General features: G+C 35.9%; 2 protein-coding genes across 2 annotated transcripts; one reads left to right on the forward strand and one right to left on the reverse strand.

Moving 5' to 3' along the window:
* Window positions 1–2,073: 2,073 nt before the first annotated feature.
* LOC133704900 (putative phospholipid-transporting ATPase 9) lies at window positions 2,074–8,328 on the reverse strand. Its single transcript, XM_062129956.1, has 10 exons — window positions 7,363–8,328; window positions 5,095–6,542; window positions 4,723–4,999; window positions 4,552–4,640; window positions 4,341–4,449; window positions 3,945–4,154; window positions 3,702–3,827; window positions 3,495–3,593; window positions 3,161–3,352; window positions 2,074–3,047 (listed from the first exon to the last, which is right to left on the reverse strand). The coding sequence occupies exons 1-10, from the start codon at window positions 7,756–7,758 to the stop codon at window positions 2,409–2,411; spliced, it is 3,585 nt and encodes a 1,194-aa protein (XP_061985940.1). The 5' UTR covers window positions 7,759–8,328; the 3' UTR covers window positions 2,074–2,408.
* A 7,054-nt stretch (window positions 8,329–15,382) lies between these two features.
* On the forward strand, window positions 15,383–20,893 carry LOC133704224 (tRNA(adenine(34)) deaminase, chloroplastic-like). The gene is made up of 4 exons (XM_062129002.1): window positions 15,383–19,226; window positions 19,308–19,395; window positions 19,700–19,827; window positions 20,508–20,893. Exons 1-4 carry the CDS (start codon window positions 15,616–15,618, stop codon window positions 20,779–20,781), a joined length of 4,101 nt encoding a protein of 1,366 aa, XP_061984986.1. The 5' UTR covers window positions 15,383–15,615; the 3' UTR covers window positions 20,782–20,893.
* Window positions 20,894–21,951: the final 1,058 nt, after the last annotated feature.

The following is a 21,951-nucleotide window of genomic DNA, read 5'->3' on the forward strand; positions in this document are numbered from 1 at the left end:
ATCTCCGTACTTGTTAGTATTTGCCATGGAGATTCTTTCTTGCCTACTAAATAGATCAGTTATGGGAGGCCAACTGTCTAACCATCCCAAATGTAAAAAGATCAATCTTACTTATTTGTGTTTTGCATATGATTTAATGATCTTTACAACAGGAACAGTGGATTCTTTTGAAAAAGTTGCAGACGTCCTTCATCAATTCTACTGTTTGTCTAGATTAAAGCGCAATCCTTTGAAGAGTGAATTTTCTGTGCTGAGGTAGATGCTTCTATTTCTCATTCTATGCTGGTTGTTACTGGGTTCAAGATTGGTAAACTGCCTGTAAAATATTTGGGGTGCTCCGTTAATTACGAAAAAGCTGGCTTATACAGATTGCAAGCCTTTACTGGACAGAATATCTTCAAGACTTCAGAAATGGGCAAAAAAAAATCTTTCATTTGCTGGAAGATTACAGTTAATATCATCTGTCATCTTTAGCATCCAGAACTATCGGTGTTGTTGCCAGCATGAGTAATGAAGGTTACAGAGCAGCAGTGTAATGCTTTTCTATGGAAGGTTAAAGAGGGGCCTGCCAGAGGAGCTAAAGTTGCTTGAAGCAAAGTTACGTTGCCCAAGCACGAGGGTGGATTGGGGGTAAAAAAGATCAAAGAATGGAATGTTGCCTTCATTTTTAGATGTATTTGGATTTGTTTATGAAGGCAGGATCTCTATGGGTAGCGCGGGTGACTGTTAATAGATTGAAAGGGAGAAGCACTTGGTATTGGAAAAGGCTTCTCAAGTTCAGAAAGTTTGTTTGGGATCAAATTCACTAAATTGTGGGAGATGGAAAAACTACTCAACTGTGGTGGCATCCAGATGGTGTGCTTGTTAAATCCTATGGATAGAGGATACTGTTCGAATCTGGAATTCTATTTAATGCTAAGTTGTTAGCAGTCTTGAGAGATGGCAATTGGGTATGGCCTAGTTTCTTTTCTGAAGCTTTGCTTAGACTACAAATGGCTATATGTGGGTGCTATATATCCTGATCCTTTGTCTGAGGATAAGGTGCTTTGGGGAACTATACAAGGCAGAGATACTTGAGGAAGCTCATCTGAATCCTAGTTTTTCTTATATTTGTAATCAGTGGATGTTGTTATAGCTAGTTGATATAAAAGATGTACATGCTGATGGCCTAAACTTTGTAGTAGGATGAGCTCCTACTTGTCTCTTTTTGGATAAATTAAATCTTCATTTATCATATAAAAAAAAATGCATGGTGTTTTATTTTTTCTCCTTTTTTTCAGATATTGATGTCGGTTTCATGCACATACTGATGATGGCCGATGGCATGCATTTATCCGTATAACTTACATCCACAGCAGCCACTCGATCCTGGTTTTGTATATTTTTTCAGTAACAAAACAACTGTATGATGTAAATTATGCCCGTTAATCGATATTCTGTTCTGATGATCCCTGCTTTCTGCAGAAATTGACTGAACGGGCTCTTAAGAGTTGAATACAAAATGCTAATCAAATGCGAGAGATGGAAAGAGAATCTACAGTAACGGTTTAAATTGATAAAGAAAACATAATATGGATCAAATTGACTCATTTAAAACTCAAACCTGAACCACTGAGACTAGGGCCAAAGCTTTTGTGCTCCTAACTCATTTTGAAATCAAACCAGGGAGATAAGAAAGTTCATTTACAAGCTCCGCTCCGACTGTGGTGTTTCATAGCGAAAGAACAGGCAATTTTATTGCCATATTTTTTGCCAAGGAAACAACATCATGCCCAAGAGCACCAAGATGGAGAAGAGAAATGGCAATATTTCCGAGAATTTCAAGCTCCGATCACTGATTATTGCAAATGTTCAACCAAGAATAAGAGGTCTTTGGCCGCCTGCTGTTTTAACTTGTGACTGCAATTAAAAGCAAGACATCCGCTGCGTGCTTCAGGAGATTCAACAAATTTACCAAGCCCAGAGAAACAGAGACGGGAAAATAAAAACCTACTCCATGAGTTGTAGTCAATTAAAAAGAATCCATGTTTATTAAGAAGCACCAACAAATAATGAACTGAATAGAGCTACAAATTACAATAACAAAGAAAGTTTATTCTTATAAACAGCAATACACTCCAAATCTACTACGAATTCCCTTGTTTCCTACATATATTGTAAAATAATACAAGTCGGTATAAACATTATATTTCTTTTAAAAAGTACAACAAACAAAATTTAAATTCCTTTTGGCATAATTTTCCTGTTCCACGTATGGTACAGCTGAAAGATGCTTCCAGAAAAAAAGTCACCAAAAATTCCTAATTTGCAGGGCAAACCTTCTGGTCATAGACAGCGGGGACTCGGATTTTGAGCAGATGACCACAACCCAGAAACATTGACAGATACCCTCCAAGAATAATCAGCCATTATCGTGGCTGATTCTTATTCTTGCGTCTTAACTTATTCGCTTGTGCTGCCAAGCGTGCTGAGAAACCTACTGATGTTGGTGGCCGCAATAACCTTTGTCGCATCATATCACAGTACTCAGGATCATCTTCGTGTTTCCCACTCTCTAACCTTTGTATCATCTGGTGATACATGGGAAAGAACCTTGTTTCAATTGCTGAATATGCATAGAAAGGCAACAGTGCTGCGATTATCACAAATATGGTTGTAAACCAGTACGAAGCAGCTGGGGCGAGGGCTTCAGTGAAGAGTTTGTAAGCAGTTTTAGACATTGATGGAGACAGGGACCCGAATGCCAAGAAGAAAATGTACAACATACAAAGACAATATATAATTAGGCCACGCTGTATTTTGGTGAAGTAACAAACAGACAGTGCCATCTGCAAGTTCACAGCCCACACAATGCAAGTATACATAGTGCCTCCTAAAACTTCCATCCCAACAGTTTTTCCATCATGGGTGAAGGCTTGGTGCTGCAGTGCAGTTGAGCAGAAGAAGAAAACGACCATTGCAGTGTAGAACCCATTACCCAGCCAATGAAGTACTCGGCGCCAGCCAAAGAGGAGATTTTTCACACCTTCTTGGTATAGTAAAGGATACTGAAATATGAAAGAAGTCAAAAAATGACCAAAATTTGACCTAGATGTTTACTTCTACTTTACTAACCATTTAATGACCATAATTGAGTCTGCAAAGTAAGTGAGCGAGATACCTTGAGACAGCTTGCAGCAGATACATCCTGTTCAAAGATACCCAAAGCAGCAACTGGAAGAGCCGTGAAGAAGACATTATAAAATGACAAAAACCAATCGCTGTATACAGACTGTGCGGAAAATGATGTATATGCCTCATATAGCCAAATGGAGAAACCAAAGGCAATGTTCTTGTAGAAGAAGTAGCATATCTGCGCATGGAAAAAAAAATCAGTGATAATCATGAAAAGGAATAAACTCATGATCGCATGCGACGTGCATCAATAATCATTAAAGTTAATATAAGACTACTACTGAAAATGTTAAGCCATGTCCAATTCCAAATGGCCTTACCATTGATGAGAGCCTCCTGTAACACCAGTGCCCATGTACGAGTAGCAAACGCTCCAAATACCGAAACTGAGCAATTGCGACATCACTTGCCATGGCAGCCTGAGTTGAAAACAGGCATAAAATAGGGTTAAAAGTCAGTAAATTACAAGCAGGTAGAGAAATATTTACAACAATTAAAATGGATGTAAGCTTTTCTGTGGAGAGGACCTGCATGCCTTCAACACCACTGATTCCAACTCCAATATCTGCTTCTTGAAGCATACCCACGTCATTGGCACCATCACCAATTGCTAATGTTGTTTTCCTGGTTCCAATTTTGACTAGTCTCGTAACCTGTATTTTACCATTTAAAACAATTATTCCTTCAAGAAAAGTATATAGAAGGTCTTCAATATCTAATAACAAATGCGCCTACAGAAGAGAAAAACTACAGAAAGAATGATAACCCACCAGTGCTTTCTGTTTTGGTGATGAACGGCAACAAATCACAGAAGCACAACTCATAGCAAGATCTAGAAACAAATGCTTCATATCATCCTCCAATGCGTAAGCAAGTGATTTTCCATCAATTATCAATGCAAATATCTCAGCGGTTCCACTTGGTCCAGTAAGCAGAGCCTTTCCATCAGTTATTTGACGAAGAACATTTTCCCTTGATGCCTGGAAAATGAACATGTATCCCATCAATATCACATATAGATTCATAATAATTTAAGGTGCATCTTCAACTTCAACATCCCCTTGTTCCCACCAAGATGACACCCAGAGAAAAGGAAAATAAATCCCTATCACAAGTAAGTAATCTGAAGTGGATTGAAATCCATGATGAATTAAAGCAGTCTTTACCTTAGCAATGGTATCCTTGTCTCCTGTTTTTTCCAATGATAGGATCTCTGGATTCTCCAAATTGATTATGATCTGCTTCATTCCTTGTCTAAGCAAACAACAGGAGAAGCTGCATATTCAAATTTTGAAGTCAGACACCTCCACGTATGATACAAACTGTAAAGTCCATCTTAAAAGCATCAAAACAAACACCCGTTTCAAAATAGCATACCCAATATTGATGGCAGTCTCCATTTTGTCTCCGGTCAAAACCCAGATCTTAATTCCAGCTTGAGCAAGTTTGTCTATGCAGGCAGGAACCTAATGGGTACAATAGAAAAATAAATTCAAAATCTCTAAAGAGGCTAGTTTATTTCAAAACATTTTAGGTTTTCTTACTCACCCCTTCTTGGAGTTTGTCCTCAACAGCAGTTGCACCAAGAAGAATTAGATTCCTCTCAACCTTCTCTGCCACTTCATCAATCAATGATTCCCGATCTGCATTAACTGAATTCTTAGCCTCGGTGAATTTCTGGTTAAAAATTCTGTATTCTTCTTCATCAAGTTCACGATAGGCAAGTATGAGGGTCCTCAGGCCAGAATCAGCATAGTCATTCACGTGATTCCTGGTTTCCTCTTCAAACTTCCTACCACTCTTAGCAAGCCTTTCAAACATGACACTGCATAGGATAAAGGTTAATTTAATTAATACGCAATAGATTAAAAGATAAGGAATTTGCCAGTGTGAAGGGTTTCAAGGTAGTTGATCACAAACCTGTCAGCTCCTTTACTAAGTAATAGTAATTTTCCCTCCTCATTTCTTACTATCACAGACATTCGCTTTCTTGCACTGTTAAACTCCAAAACATTCAAAACTGTATACACCCTTTCAACTTTCCTACCAGTCTCTGGATTGTACTCACGCACTGCAACGCTTGTTTGTGTCCTTTTGTAGAATTCAAAACCAATTTCTCTTGCAGCAATCACAAATGCTGCCTCATCTGGTGATTCAGCTTCGTATGAAATCTTCCCTGTTTCTTCATCCACATCAGGTATGGCGGTGTGACAGATTGCCAACAAGCGGAAGAATTTTTCGATGATGTGAGCTTGGGGTTCATGGACCCACTTCCCGTCCATAATCCTTTCATCTTTAAAATTAAAGCCTTTAACATGTGGTTTTGTACTGGAAGAATCCTTGCTCTGATCCCAACCATTCACACTTTCACCTTCTCTCATAGCCATTCCCCGTTCAGCCTCTGTAACCCCATGGCCATAAGCAGTCCCCGCAACAGAACACTTGATGAACTCCATGGAATTGCATGTCAATGTTCCGGTCTTATCAGAAAGTATTGTGTCCACTTGCCCAAGTTCCTCATTCAAATTTGAGGTGCGAGAATGTGCTGGCCTGTCAGATGGCTCATAGTACAAATTGATATCGTTGTTGATGAAACTGCTCTGAAAAACTTTGACGACTTCTATTGACACATACAAGGAGATTGGGATGAAGTAATTGTACAACATGAGAGCAGTCAGAAAGTGATAAATTGATGCCATGACCACTTTTTTAGGGTCAAAGTAAATCGTAGACTCATCTGGTTTGAGATACCACCTTTTCATCCTCTGGCCATCCAAGTCATTGTCAGTTGCAACTCCAAAAACAAGAGATCCAATAAATGCCATCATAAATAGAACAAAGAACAAGAAGTAAACAATTTTATCCATCTGCTTCTCAAATTTGCTTCTCTTTGAAGGGGGGGCTGTAGAATTTTGCATAACCTTAGTGTCATGTCCAGTGAAGATAACTGCCCCATATATATACTCCGTATTTCTGAGTTTTGAGTCTCTGAGGAGAAGCCGTTGAGGAGACAGGGGATACAGGTTCTGTTCAAAGTCCAGAGTTCCAACGAATGAGTACAAATTTGTATTTGGATCCTCACATTTGATAAGAGCCTTGAAATCCCGATAGTAAGAGTCCTCGTGCATGAATGCAGTTGACTCCAATGCCTGTTTCAGTTTCAAATTTGTCTCTCCATCTAGATTCATGGTCTCAACATAGCAGATTCCATCATCATAAGTTGATGAAAGCAAGAGGAGATCTGCTGGGAAGTATTCATCCTTCTTCACCTTCACTATATCTCCCACCCTCAGATTTTTCCATCCAGTGGATTTGAAAGTACCATCACCCTGGTGCAGTCTAGTTTTTCTACTGTTCATCTCAATATCCTGAGAAGGCATTCCGAAAGCAAAAGTATAGATCAGATATGAGAAATTTCAATAGAAGATGGATGATCAGCATAATTATCATTTTCGATTTAGACATCTCTAATAACATGCATGAGAACATGGAAGCATTTAAAAAGTTGCAGGTAAAACATATACAATATAAACAGGACTGCTATTTGGGAACAAGAGTTTCGATGCTAAACAGTGTAGCACAAATTACCCTGTGAGAGAGCAGAAGGCTCATCCTGTATGTGATGTTTCACTACTTTTACAAGTTACACAAAGTCTGGGAAAAGATGACATGAATCTTTAAAAATGAGCTAAAGTTCCGGTCTATCTTTCCCCAGACATATTGAAGACATAATTTATCAACTATCTCCAATTCTTTATTTTTTGAAAAAGAAAGGTTTTTTTTTTTCTCTCTAAAGACTCCGTCAGTAACATGTCAAAACTTTCATTTAGTTTATCACTGTCATCTAAAGCCTTATTAAACTTGTAGGCAAAAGATTTCCCAGATATGTCAAGCAAATAAAATGAAAAATTCCAAATGAAGTATCAAAATTATCCCAAAATTTCATCATCAAATCATACAAATACCATTCAACCAGTACAGTAATTTGAAACAAATGAAAATTTCCAGTAGTAGTATCAAAATTATCCCAAGCTTTCATCATCAAATCATACAAATACCATTCAATCAGTACAGTAATCTGAAACTTCTCTCTATGAGAACAAGTCAAGAAGACATTACTGAAACACATCAAACCATAATCAATAAACATATCAAACTTAGAAAACAGATGAAATATAAAAATCATACCTGCTGAGCTCTCTTCCAATCTTCAATACCTTCTTTAACCATGGTAGCTCCAACAACAACAATAAGGGGGAAGATAGCACTGACAGCTGTATAAGGTGCAAGAGGAGTGAAGGCCAGGACACCCACAACCAAGAAATAGAAGTTAGCCACTCTTCTGAACTGCTCAAACAATGATTTGGGCAAGAAAGTAGCAACATTATACTTGGTAGTACTAACATAGTTGCTACTATATTTCCTAATCTTTGCCTCAAAACAGTCTGGTTCATTGCAGTGAACTACCCTTGAAAATCCAGGTGACCCCATCTGGGACTGATCACCCTTTAAAGATGTCTTTCCACATGCAAACGAGTACAGTTTGCTCAATCTCAACCTCTTCCTTTTCCCACCACCAGCCATTTCTCTCCTCCTCTAACAAAGAACAGAACTTTTTGGTTCTATAGTTAGGAGTGCTAAAAATGCCGCTCCTTTGAATGAAAACTGGAATGCCCAGAAGCAGAAATCACACCAAAATCAAAATCCCAGTTGGAATTCAAGCCTAAAAGCTCAAAAATTCAATAACCCAATAACACAGATGAAAATTGAACAAGAAAAGAAAGAAAAGGCAAGGAACTTTGAGAGATTGACGCGGCTAAAAACAGAGGATTGGACAAAAGTAGAGACACCTTTAAAAGCTATGATCACATGGATTCTTGGATGTGATCTCCACCCTTGAAGAAGAACACAAAGGTGAGACAGTACAAGAGTAGTTTGTTTTGAAGGACACAGGTATATCAGATTGAGTGCGTCCTAAAACAAACCACTCTCTTTAATATAGATAGAGAAAAAATTGTCGAGGTGGATGGTGGTGGCCTTACATTGAATTAGTATTTATTATAAAAAAAAATTATTGCATTGGATTGTTTTCTTTTCTTTTTTCTTGGAAAGGGAAAGCAACAAGAAGCAGGAGATGAGAGATGGCGCATCCAGTACGCTTTGAACGTAGACTTTGATTAAAATGGATGTCCCCTTTTTTTTCTTTTTCTTTTTTTCTTTTTTCACTTTTCGTTTTTTAACATTAATTGTTTTGTTACCCAGTTGCTTTGATTGTTGTTCATTTCATTTAAAGTGTGTTTGAAAATTAGGTTTTTTTAATATGTTTTTTTTTATATATTAAATTGATTTTTTTTAATAATTTTCATGGTTTTGATGTATTTTTAAATAAAAAATAAATTTAAAAGACTCACTGCATAATAATATCAAAAACGATATTAATACAGAAAAGTATTTGTATACATGATAGTATTTGTGAATACTTCAAAAATATAAATAGTTTAAATAAAACTTTTTTGAAAGATTTAGCATCCACCCTTGATTAACTTTAATAAAATAATAATCCTTTTTATTATGTAAGAAACGCGCATTAGACCTCCTTCTAGATGAATGAACTTAGTCAAAATGTTCAGCTTGGAAATTTAGTGCCGGAGAGTGACAAACCGTTAAAGAATATAATAATCGAGAGGAGCAGTGGCTCTGAGATTTGAAGACCTGACCTGGGGCATTGTTTTTTATTTTATTTTATTTTATTTTTTTGTCCTTTGTTGTGGAAGACCATTGATTTTTAAAATTCGTGGTAAATCCTTACGCTGACTCGAGAAATTCTAGAAGGGAAGCTTTACATGTTGTTAGTGTCAGATTAATAATTGCATCTTCAACTGTGGAGGTGATGGCGAGCTAGTGCTGAGAATAGCGATTTCCGCGAAACACGTTTTTACTGATTTGGCATTTTTGCCCTTTTTCCCTCTCTCCTCCGTTCGCATAAGACACCGTTTGTGAACGTTATGTTTCAAATTTTAATTTTTTTTATATATTTTAGATCATTTTAATATACTAATTTTAAAAATAATTTTTAAAAATTAAAAAAAATTATTAAAATATATTTTAATATAAAAATATTTTAAAAAATAACCATAACCATACTTGTAAACAGGTTCAATGAAAGCTGGTATAATAATTCTCTGACCACTAAATTAGAAAACAAATCACGAGACAAGATTGTTGAATTTGCTTTTGGATAGACGATCGTTAGAGTGCTATTTTATATAGTAGAATTAAATTAATTTATGAGATGGTGGGAGTAAAACAGGGAAGGAAGAAAAGAACGAAGGAAGGAAGAAAATCGGAAATGAGATGTTCAAATGAATTTTGATTATCTGTCTATTATGAGAGGAAAAGGAAAACATATCATATAATAATAAAAAAAATTAATCAAATAGGGACGGCTTTTCAACGAGGTTAAGGTGTTATTTAGCATTTCAATCCAACTGTAATTTTAAAATATATTTTAATATTTTAATTTTAAATTATTAATTTTAATATTTTTTAATATATCAATGTCAAAAATAAATTTTAAAAATATTTATTACACTCTCCAACATATATTCATAATTAATTGTGTACTTGCTTGCTGTTTATTTTGTTGTTTTTGGCAATGGTATTGTTGGATTACCGTTGGCATCGTCATGGTGGCGACAAAAGCAGGCGTGAAAAAAAGATAAGAAAAAAATTTCAAATCAGTGGCCATGGATTTTTTTACCAAGGAATTGTTGCCATGAATTATTTTTTTTCTATATAATTTGGTTTATTTTCATATTACCGTTCTGAATTCTTGCCAATATTTTATTTATCTCTGTTACCTGTGAATTTTTTTATAAAAAAAATGCTAGTGAGGATTCTATAGTTAAAAACAGATCATTAAGTGACCAACAGCTACGACGATTAAATGTTCTTGTGTTATTGAAAATGAAAAGGAACAGTTCATTTGTTTAAGAAACCCACAGTAAAAAAAGTGAATACTAACCCATCATCTCATACATACATTTGAGCTCAGATCTTATTTATTTTTAAATTTAATATTTTTAAGTCCAGTTATATATATATATATATGCTAAGTTTATTTATCCATGAATCCGGTATTTTATCATATCAATACCTTTAGGTTTACTTACGCACTCAATACAAGTGTGCGTGGAGCTGATATCTTACCATACCCAATATCTTTACATTTAGCTATATAGTGGATCTAAGTACATATAGGTTTTGGTAAAGTGCTATACTCAACACTTTTCGACTTAGTTATATGCTGAGTTTAAATGCATGTGAGTCTAGTAAGGTGTTAAATAATTGATTATAAATTTATAATAAATATATGATTTTTATATTAAGATAATTGATTTTTAAATATTTAAAATTTATATTATTTTTTTAATTACTTTTTATTTATGTTTAATATTTTTTAATATATATATCTATTATTATCAATAGACTGAGTCTGTCGGTATATTTTAAAAAATTAAAAAAAAATTATTATAAATATTATTGTAACTTACAAATAGAATTACATATAATTATCCTGTTGGTGACATGATAAACCGAATGTTTTTTCAACAGATGGTTTTTAGTCATGATTTTATTGGTAAAATCATTATAAATAAATATTAGTATAAAAAAAATAAAAAAATTTATTGATAAAATTATTAGATCTGATACCAAGATATTCACATTAAAAAGTATATATTATTTATTCGGCGAGATGATCGCTAATGCAACGTGAATCTAGAAACCTTTTTATCTTCTTGCAATATCCACACACTTTTCCTCGTTTTTTTCCCCGTGTCTTCGTGATGTCGTCATTTTGCATAATCATGTCAGGCCACGTCGAATAAAGTAGTTTGTCAATAGCTCATGGAATATTGTACTGCATAAAGAGTTCAGGCTAAATCCAAGTAAATTCAACACGGATTCACGGGCAGGTTCTTTGATCGCTTTGAATTTACATCACCTGAATTAAAACCTCTCTGTGTTATATATAATTAATTTATCCGGGGTGAAGTCTATTGTACACGTAGACACACCAAATCATGCAATTATTGACTCACATGGACAAGTTTGTATACATACATCTTGCTGATATAGTCGTTAAGCGTCTAAATTGACCGTGCCTATGATTAATTTCGATGAAAGTTGCTGTTCGTGGAGCCCCACCTTAACCCTTGACTTGCAATCGAGTCTGGACTTGTTAAATGCTATAGAATGCTCTGTACGGCATGCAAGAGTCTTCATACAAATCCCGCTCAACAGTATCTTCTGGGCATGATTTTCTACAGCCGTCTCATTTGGCAACCTGTCAAGATTATCTCGAAAGAAAATGACGAGCCACGGAAATATAAAATGGGCAATTTATTAATTTATAACTCAAATGTCTATGATGCTAATACACCGTGCCGAGGGCATTCGTGCCGGCCTCCATCTATTCATCGCTTTTTTGGAAGTACAAGCATCATCTGACTTTCGAGCATGGAAATATCTTAAAATTACGTGACCCTTTGGTTTCGAACCATATAATAGCCTTCCATGTTTGAAAACTAATAATTTAATCCCTCAGCTACTGTAGACCGTTTGTCTTACTGGAGTAGACCTAAAGATTTAAAGATGGTTTGGAAAAAGATGGTTTGCAAGCAGGGTTTAATTTATATTTTTTTGAATTATTTTAGTGTGTTTATATTAAAAATATATTATTTTAATATATTTTTAGATGAAAAATACTTTGAACTGTAAGCCGTCGGAAGAGAATTAATCACTAACATGGCTGGGTCTAGGGAAAGATGGATGGATGTGTTTTTACTATGATGCAAGGAACTAGACTATAGTTTTGTTGACATGGAAGGCAAGGTTATTTTCACGTCTAGAAGCCAAGTACTTAAGAAATAAATTACCCGACACATTTCCATTTGCGCAGTGGTAAGAGCTCGGAGTGGCAGGGTTTTTGTTTACTGGGGATGCATCTTCAGAAACATTTTGTTTTCTTCAACTGGGTTTTTTTTATTATATTTTTCAAGACAAACGCACTCTTAATTTTTCAAAACAGCTTAATCATGCTCACTGGGAAAGGAAAATAGAAAGCTCAATGGTGAGAAAGCTCAGAGATATTAAAGAAAGCGATTCTAAACGACAACTGGGTTCCGTAAATAGAATTTTCAAATTCGTTTTAGTTTGAATTTGAATCGTGATTACTTATTGCAGGATGGTGGTGTTTACCCTATTTGAAAATGAGTTTTCATTATTAATTAATAAATAATATTTTATGAGCTGGTTTCTGTGATGGAAATAGGATTAAAATGAATTTATAATAGACAGATTAAAGTTCGGCCATAGCCGTACTAACCAGGGCGTTGTGCAGGCGGCTTACATATCTGGTGAGGGGTCCATTGCCGGTTCTTCTGCTGTCCCTGTTAGCTTTTGACCCAGGAGGAGTCACTCCAAAGTTTAGTGCCCGTATTTTCAGTGAATAATTTCAAATTTGAACGATTAATTATAGGCAGACATTGGTTTTACCTCCAGAATATTTGCACCGAGGGACTTTCATGTATATCGAGAATATCGATCAGCCAAATGTTGTAAATATATTTTGTTATCAAATGAAAGTTAACAAGAACAGTACATGTGTATAATATATTAATATTTGAATTGTTTTACCAATGTGCATGTTGAGAATTCTCATCATAGAAGGGTGTAGCTGCAATTTTTTTAATTGAATAAATATTAAAATAATATTTTTTTAATTTTTTTTTAATATTAATACATCAAAATTATTCATAAATATTTAAAAAATATCAACTTAATTTAAAGAACAAGTATATGAATTGAATATTCTCTTTTCTTTCTCAACTTTTTTTTGTTAAAAGCTATCTTTTTATAATGTGAACTTGTTTATCTCGTGTTTTTAATTTTTTTAATGTTTTTGTATTGCTTTGATGTAATGATATAAAAAATATTATTTTAATATATTTTTATACAAAAATATTTTAAAAAACAACCATTACATATCACAATTACAAGCATAGCCTACATAGATAAAAAAAATATATATGGGTAATTGGCAACACTTGGAGATAAAATTCCAATCACAGATCCATATTGCTTAGGAAAAACTGATCCTGCTTTCACTACTATCAATGTTAATTTAAAAAATACGAAATATTAAAACTTTGTTGATGGGTTTATATTATAGCAGTTAAATACTTGCTTTTCTATATATACATACATACATACATGTGCGAGTGTCCTAATAAAAAAAAAAATCGATCGGCCGCCATCCTGAAACACATGCATCAAACAATTCGGTGTATTATTAAAAATTTCAGGCCTTGGAGTAAGGGATGCTCATAAACATGTGCATACCCCCTCCTTGTTTATATAAAAAAAGATTTCTGTAAATTATGAGTTTCATTATTGTAGATCAATGCTGACCAAGGAACAAGGGAGACGTCAAAGAGGACTGAAGGGTTTTTTGAGGACTATATATATATATTCAATTAATATTCATACGGCCATGTCAACGCCCGAGATTTCAAGCCATCGATCAGAACCCTGATCCTTCAATTAATTTATTTTATCATTCATATATATAGCATTTGCTGCTGTTACTTGAAATATTGTCTTCGAAGAGCTGGCTCGAGCAAGAAGAAACAAACATTCAGCACGAAGCAAGTAAAAACCAATCTCTCCACTAAAAAACTTATAGTAATCCATGATGTGTAGACGGTGTTCTGACATATTTTGAGCCAAAATAAATGTTCTTAGCATACAATCAGTCAGGAGAGATTCTTCGACCTAATTAACTAATTAATTTGAACCTCATTAACGAGTCTTCGAGTGTAGAAATCAACCCGTGAAGTTATATATATTACCGAAAGTGTTATGCTGCTGAGAGAGAGCTGATCAATGGTCTAGTAATTGACGTGATTGTTCATGCTAGGGCTTCACGAGGAGTAGCAAATTAATTGATCTTCTTTTGACCAGGATGCATGGCATGGAACAGCACTTCTCCGAATTAATGTGGCTTCCTTTTCCACTCGGCTGACTCAGAAAATGACAAATGCATATGTACTTTATTTCCTTAGTTTTGGGCTACATGTACTTTTTTTTCAAACCATAGATTGTGGGCTGGAAAAAAAATAAAAATAACAAGTCGCTCCTTTGGCATGCTTTAGGCGACAACACGTTTTAAGATTTCAATAATATGTCAGCTTAGGTTTCATCTCATGTTATCAAAAGTGATTTCTGATTTTGAGTTCTTAATAAAACATAAAGGTACCTTTTCCCTGAATAATTTGTAACAGAAACTAAAATTATATTTAGTAAAAAATACTTAAAACAACTATTTGGCTAGAAAAAAATGATATAAATTAATCTGAACTTTAAATAAAATATTGATTCAGTTTTATAATTGATGATGTTCTAAAATTCAAGATATTTAAATAAAAAAGTTATTTAGTGTTTTGGATAATGGTTAATCAATATCTTCAGGTGCTGGAATTTCTTCTTCTTAATCTAAAGAACTTAATTAACCAATAATTATTTTTTAAACAAGTCAAAATAATTTATACATAACATATTTATTGAATATTCTTTAAATAAAAAACTTAAATATCAAATCAATTTTTTTTAAAAATAGGATAAACATAATCAAATCATTGTAACGAAGAGTTGCAACTAGGTGATCATGCTACAAAGTCATAGATACAGGGAGTCTTGTTTGGCAGCGAATGTCGAGCAGCAAATCATGCTTGTTGTGCCCCGCAAACAAATGAATAATAATTAATGAATTGTGTCAATTTGAATGCTCTGAGTTGGAATTTACTTTGAAGGTTCTTATTAGCCAAAGCCACCATGCATTATATTTTTTTTTTAATATTGTGTACGGATACCATACGTGATTTGAAATCACCAAACAGAATTTCTGACTTAGTATTAGTCATTAATGAATAAATAAACAGATTTTTGGTTAATTTGTATCTAGAGTTCCGTTAGTATATTTACTCACACTATTATTGGGCTGGAGTATTGGACTTTTAAAGCCCAATTTTATAGATCAGATCCCAATTAACTTATATATGAAGCCCACTAATGTTTGCTTAAGTGCACCCACCTGGAAAGCCAGCAGCCCACAGCCCAGTTTGTGTGAATCTCTAAAGGCGACCGAGTTAAACCAGCACAGAGAGAGTCAACTCATCCGATTTAAAAAATGAAACCACTAGCTCTTTCTCTCTCTCATCCTAAATTCTGGTCCAAATCTTGTCAAGCAAAAGTACAAATCACCAAACCAGTTCCAACAGAACATCCCACATGATTTCACCACCAGTTTTAGCTTCAAAAACCTAACAAAATCCATCAAGGTAAGCCCCCTCCCTCTCTCTATAACAGTGGACCAAAGATATGCATAACACTTACATTAGCTCAACTTTGTTGTCCGTGGGAACAAAAGGGTCACTTTCATTTTCTTTCAATGACTACTCTAACTTAATAAATGAAAGATTTGAAAGAAACCCATTTTTATTACAATCTTGTTCATCATCATGTAATAAATCTTGTTGTTGTTGTTGTTCTTGTTCTGCATCATCATCATCATCATTTTCTACTACTACTACTATACGTAGAGTGCCAATAAACCCAGGTTTGTTTTTTGGATTTAGACAATCTACTATTATTCAATGTCCGCCTTCTAGAATGTTGATCTTGGGTGGGAGGGATAGGTATTATTACCGGTCTCCGGCTTATGGTCTTGATCATGGTTGTTATGAGCATTCTTGCTCTTCTAAGGAGAAGAATGGGAGTGAGAGGGTTGCTAGGAGAAGGGTGGGTGGGTCTGGGGGGGTAAGGTTGCACGAAAGGCGATGTTTTAGCGGGGTTGATGATGTGGAGGCCGTAATTAGTTTTCTGAGTGAGGAAATGAGTGAAGAGTGTTTAGGTGACGGGGAGAGAAATCAGGGCCTGTCAAAGAGAGTGGGAATGGAAAAGAGAGGAAATTACAGTGGTGGAGATCATAAGGGGAGGAGGAGGGAGAATGTTGGGCGTAGTTCTTTGGAGAGTGATACGAAATGTAAATTTGGGTTGGCTAATGTTGAGTTGAGGAAGGAAGAGTTTACAAGGAAGGAAGGGAGTGAAGACAGGGAAGAAAAGAAAACAGTTTTAGAGGGGGAGAATTGCAGGGGAAAGAGAGGGAGCCCTAGTGTTTCATCATATTACTCACTTTCTTCTGCTGAAGATTTTGAGAGTGACATGGAAGCTCAGGATGAACATGTTGATTGTCTCAAAGAATCATCGCATGGATACAAGGAGTTAAGAAGTGGAGAGGGTAGATTAAAGGGGCAAGTTGTAGAAGAGTTTAAGAGGCATAGAGATGGCACAGAGTGGAAGGGGGAGGTTTTGGAAGCAAGAACTAGTTCAAGAAGGACTGGTGTTGAGTGGGATTTGAGGAAGAAATCTGAGAAGAAACTTACTGAGATTGAAGAAACACGATCAGGAAGAGAATCCTTACAAATGCAATCAGGAATGCCAAGAACCACTGAAAGTGATTACAAGAATGTATCAGGTTCTCATAAGCAAATTGATGACGGGGAAGAGAAAAGCTTGGCAGTTAGTTTGGAGAAAGGAACAAGAAAGCAATATGGTCAGATGGGTGATCCCGTCAAAGAGCAATCTGAATTCAGAAGAAATTACCAGGAAATTACTAATAAACAGGAGAGCAGTGGAACAAATGTCGAAACAACTTCCCAATCCCAAAAGCGGTTCAGTGGTAGAGAAGAAAACCTAGTGGATGTAAATTTGGTTTGGGAAGGAAGGGATGAGCGTTATGAAGTAGGTGAAACTGCTGCAGAAAACAATATAAAAAGAAACACTTACCAACTCATTGACACATCAACCCTTGAGAATGTCAGAACCGAAAGAGTTTCAAATTTGCAGAGGCAATCCGAGCCTAGAATGAAGATTCTGGAAGGAGATAGAGCTCTAGGGTCATTTTATGAGACAAATGAGCAACAATTCCAAATGGGTGGGCAGACAAGAAGACAAGTTCAATCAAGATGTTTACAACAGTTATCTAAAATACCAGAAGTTCATGACAGTAGTAGCAAAAACACTTTGCTTTTACAATCAGAAACTAGAATGAAGAAGCAGGAGGGACGTGAGAGTGTTGTTTCTAGTTCAGGAACAGAAGCAAAAGAGCACCAGCCTCGAACAAATCAAAAAGCTCTTCAGGGAACTGAAACCAGAAAAGGATCTGGAGATGTCACCAATATCTCTCTGAATGTCACTGGTGCATCACTGGTCCATGCAAGTGATGTGAAAACAGTCACCAATTTTGGTGGAACTTCTGGAAAGAGAATCGTTGATCAGGAAAGTGAATCGACATCAGCTGTGGAACCCATTCGAGAAACAAGAGAGAGGACTGATAAAATTGAGGAAAATGTCACTCAATTCAAATCTAGAAATGAGGTTTGGAGGCCTACTTACGAATCAAGGCATAATGAAAGAACTTCACAGGAGGCTGCCTTAGATTCTCAAGCATCTGCTAATATGGTTTCTCAAGTGGGAATTCAAGGGGTTGATGTGGGGGAGGGCAATCAAAGAACTTCACAGGCAATAATGATGCCTCCCCCACCTCAATTGTTAGCTCGAGGTACAGCATGTGTTAATCCGCTAAGTAAGAATGCAAACCAAGAGATTTCCAGAGGAACTTCAGAAAGTGGCGCAAGTGCTCTGTATATAATTTCTGGAGGGGGAACTCCAGTTTTCCAGCAGGAAACATATGGTAAAAATGAGAAAGATGAGATTTACAGGGAGCCTTCAAATCTTATCTTAACTGGAGATGCTCTTGGTTCAACTCATCGTTTAGAGGAATCATCAATGCAGTTTGTTGGGGAGTTTGTTGAGAAGGCTAGGCATGAAGTATTGGCTTCTGAAATCCAAAAGGAGAAGACAGTTTCTGATACAAAGTTGGCATATGAAGCTGAGAAGCAGAGGCAAAAGAGTTCAGGTCAATATGATTCTGAAGACTTACAGTTTAAGAGGCAGGACTCAAGGCAATCATCTAGGGGCTCCAGAGAGAAGGGTCCCTCAGATGAAATGTGGCATGTGACAGATCCATCCATTCAGGAACCTACAGAGACTGAAGCGCCAGCAGGTAGCACAGAAACTGAGAGTGGTGTTGTTAGGAGAACTGGAAGGTCCTTGTGGAGCATCATTTCGAATGTAGTACCATTGCGCTGGGGTTCACATGCTGAAACTCCTAAATCAGCTTGGAGATCAGGTGGAAAGAGTTCGTCAAATGATTCTGTTACTAGTGAAGCATGGTTTTCTGGCCACGAACCTGACGAAAACAGTGATGAGAACATGAAAAGGGAAAGGGAAAGCATGCCTAAGGAAGCTGCCTCTTCTCACCAGCTGCAACCAACAAACACTTTTAGTCAAGATCAGGCAAAAGCATCTTACACATTTGTATCAAAGAACATAATAAGACAGCCTGAAGGATACACTTCATCGCCGCCAATTATGCTAAAAAGCAAGTCCACATCAAAAGGCATTTCCACACCTTCTGAAGAGGAGAATCTTGGCTGGAGTCAAGATGGGAACGATTTTCAAGTTGCTACATCTAGCACGGAAGTAGATGAATCATTACTAGTTTTATTGCCTTCTACTAGCACAAGTGATCCCATTGTGGAAGAAAGTCCTGGTACTGCTAAAACTAATGTCTCTGTTAGTGGTTCAATGGAGCAACCTGATAGTGAAATGTTAATTGGAGTATCAGGCTCTGAGGGGAAGGGTGTGGAGTCAAAACAAAGGAGGCTTCAGCGAAACAAGCAAGTTGAGAGAGACAGATTTGATGAATGGGAAGAGGCCTATTTACGTGAAAGTGAGCTGCGGAAAACTGATGAAATGTTTATGAGAGAAGCGCTGCTAGAAGCCAAGAAGGCTGCTGATTCTTGGGAGGTGCCTGTTGGGGCCGTGTTGGTGCATCATGGGAGGATTATTGCTCGTGGCCACAACCTGTAAGTTGTATGCAATAGTGAATAAAACCTTATATTGCGCTTACTCTTTTTTGGGTTTTTATGTGGAGATTTATATTTCAGAGTGGAGGAGTTACGAGACTCCACTGCCCATGCAGAAATGATTTGTATACGGGAAGCATCAAACAAACTCCGGACATGGAGGCTTTCGGTACTTTCTCAATTTTTTGAGAACTTTACATATTCCCTTCATTCTTTTTGAAATATTCAACATCTTACGGAGACAATAATTGATGGTTAATGGATTCACTCTCAACTAGTTTAATCGTTATCAAACCATTTTAACTTATTCATTGACTAGCTTTTACATATGAAAGGAACAGATAAAAAGGCAATCATAACTATATCAATTGAAAGCCGAGTTTCAAAGTGCAAATCACTTCTCAAGGAACTGTCTCTAAGTTGGCTGATATGCACAGCAGGTGCTTAATGATGTTTAATGATTTGATTCGCAGGAGACTACACTTTATATAACACTTGAACCATGTCCTATGTGTGCTGGAGCAATACTTCAAGCAAGAATAAAAACTCTTGTATGGGGAGCTCCCAATAAGCTTCTTGGAGCTGATGGAAGCTGGATTAGGTAAGCACATCTTCCATGAAGTCTCATTATAAAGGGAGACTGGTCTTTTGTACAGCAATTATTATTCAAGGAATAAAACCAAAGCCATTTTCTTTAAATTGTTCTTGTTAAATATCAATAGTGCCATATTCATTCCATAAAAAAAATGCATTATTTGGTCCTTTCCTGTTGAGAGACTTGTTATTAAAGTGATCTGACCATGCATTATGCACCCCAATGGGAAAAGTGTTCAAATTGCCTTGCCATTACAATGTACTGAGATTGAGATACACGTGCCACGTTTTCTTCCTTGTGAATGGTTTCCCCTTTTCTGTATTAATGTCATCAATGCTAATAGCGTTCATATTGCGTCTGTGGACCAAAACATGATTAATAGAGCACAAGCTTCGCCCTTACTAAAATCAGTCTTTTATTTCCCATTGCTGTTGCTATTTTTTTTTTATTGGAAAGAAAATGATTAATTGGTTTCTATGGCCATTCTCCTAGTTTAACTGAAATGGCTGCTGATATTATATGAATTTTACTTGTTCCAGTTACCAAGCAAAGCATACAATCCCTGCTAGACTGGGATTTAGGGCCAAGAGACTTAGAACAAACCACCATTCGCAGACCAGTTATTCAACTTTATTAGGCCTTCATCCGACTCAACCAAAAATTTTCATGTGTGACAATTTTTGCAGGCTTTTTCCTGATGCGGGAGAAGGAAATGACTCAGAACTATCTAACAAGCCAGCTGCTCCAGTCCATCCTTTCCATCCAAAGATGACAATTCGGCGAGGAATATTGGAATCTGAGTGTGCAAATGTAATGCAGCAGTTCTTCCAGCGTAGGAGAAGGAAAAAGGAGAAGAAAGAAGATTCCCCTCCTCAGCCTTCGTGTCTTCCCATAACAAATCCTCAATTGAAAATCCTTGGTAAGATGCATGGTTTTTTCCATGCCATGTTCTGTTTGTAAGAGATGATAGAACACCAAGTCCTTGTCCGTTAAATAAAAACTTCGCAAAAAAACAGTAGTATCTTTTCGATCAAATTGAATAGATTATTGACGTCTTTATGAGAATATGAAATCCACGAGCTTCATATTGCCTTTGTCTGAAGGTGAAAAATACGATTTGGAATAAAACCTTGTATTAGCATAGAGAGATCATGATATCGTTGGAAAGATTGGAAGATACCCTAGTTTCCCAAATACCTTGTTTCCACGTGGGCCTGCAGTAGCAATTGTCATGCAACGCCTGTCACCATGGAAAACCACTGTAATCTCACGAGTTTTTATTTTTTGTAACTGCAGCATCCAGTCGAAATTCTGAATTTGCAGATTCTCTCTTTTTTTTTTTTTTACTTTTTTAATGGAAAAATGGGGGGTTCATTGCCGAAGACTGGTGAATTTCACCAGGTTTGCAGCAAAACTATCCGTTCAAGATTTAGCCCCAATTCGTGAAAGTTGTTTGCGATTTACTTTTAGCCTTACTGTTAGATCCCCACATGGTCACTAGAATCTTGCAACAAGTAGCCTGAACTTGTGGATGTAACAAGTTCAGCTCTCGGATTGTGCATTGGATTATAATTTTACAAATTCTAACGGATAAAAGAATATGCAATGCCTTGATATAACCTAATTTTCGAATATATATAAATATGAAATAAATAAATTGATTGAAGATTGGGTTAAGACAAATCAATTATAATTCACTAATTTTTTATTTCCTAACCTAAAAAAAATTTAAAAAAGAAGAAAAAAGTTGGGCCCAACCTGTATAAAAAAATATGCATGCATAGATTTAAATTTATTTTATTGGTTTATTCACTAACATCAGAATCAGGAATACTATTCGTGTTTTATTTATTTTTGACTACATAATATTTACCAACACCAAAGTTAAAAAAATCCGTAGTTGAATATTCACTAACATCTGAGTCAAAAATATTACAATTAGACCATCATAGCATAAGCCAATAAACTCCTAGCAATTTAAGACAAATCCAGTAATACAATTTGTCTTAGACAGAACATTTAAAGGGTGATAATATCTTTATTTTTACGTAACTAATTTCATACCATAAAATCTCTGTCGACCAGTTATGATTTGTAATGATCATAATATTAGACGGTGACTCCTTAAAT

Source organism: Populus nigra, chromosome 10 (genome assembly GCF_951802175.1).
Source record: "Populus nigra chromosome 10, ddPopNigr1.1, whole genome shotgun sequence".
Classification (NCBI taxonomy): Eukaryota; Viridiplantae; Streptophyta; class Magnoliopsida; order Malpighiales; family Salicaceae; genus Populus; species Populus nigra.

Coding starts and splice junctions, on each gene's coding strand:
- LOC133704900 (XM_062129956.1), bottom strand. CDS start 7,758: ATGGCTGGTGGTGGGAAAAGGAAGAGGTTGAGATTGAGCAAACTGTAC. Junction 3,828..3,944: donor CACCAAAACAGAAAGCACTG/GTGGGTTATCAT, acceptor GGTAAAATACAG/GTTACGAGACTAGTCAAAAT. Junction 3,594..3,701: donor GTGGTGTTGAAGGCATGCAG/GTCCTCTCCACA, acceptor TTTTCAACTCAG/GCTGCCATGGCAAGTGATGT.
- LOC133704224 (XM_062129002.1), top strand. CDS start 15,616: ATGCATAACACTTACATTAGCTCAACTTTGTTGTCCGTGGGAACAAAA. Junction 19,227..19,307: donor ATTGCTCGTGGCCACAACCT/GTAAGTTGTATG, acceptor TTTATATTTCAG/AGTGGAGGAGTTACGAGACT. Junction 19,396..19,699: donor TCCGGACATGGAGGCTTTCG/GTACTTTCTCAA, acceptor TTTGATTCGCAG/GAGACTACACTTTATATAAC.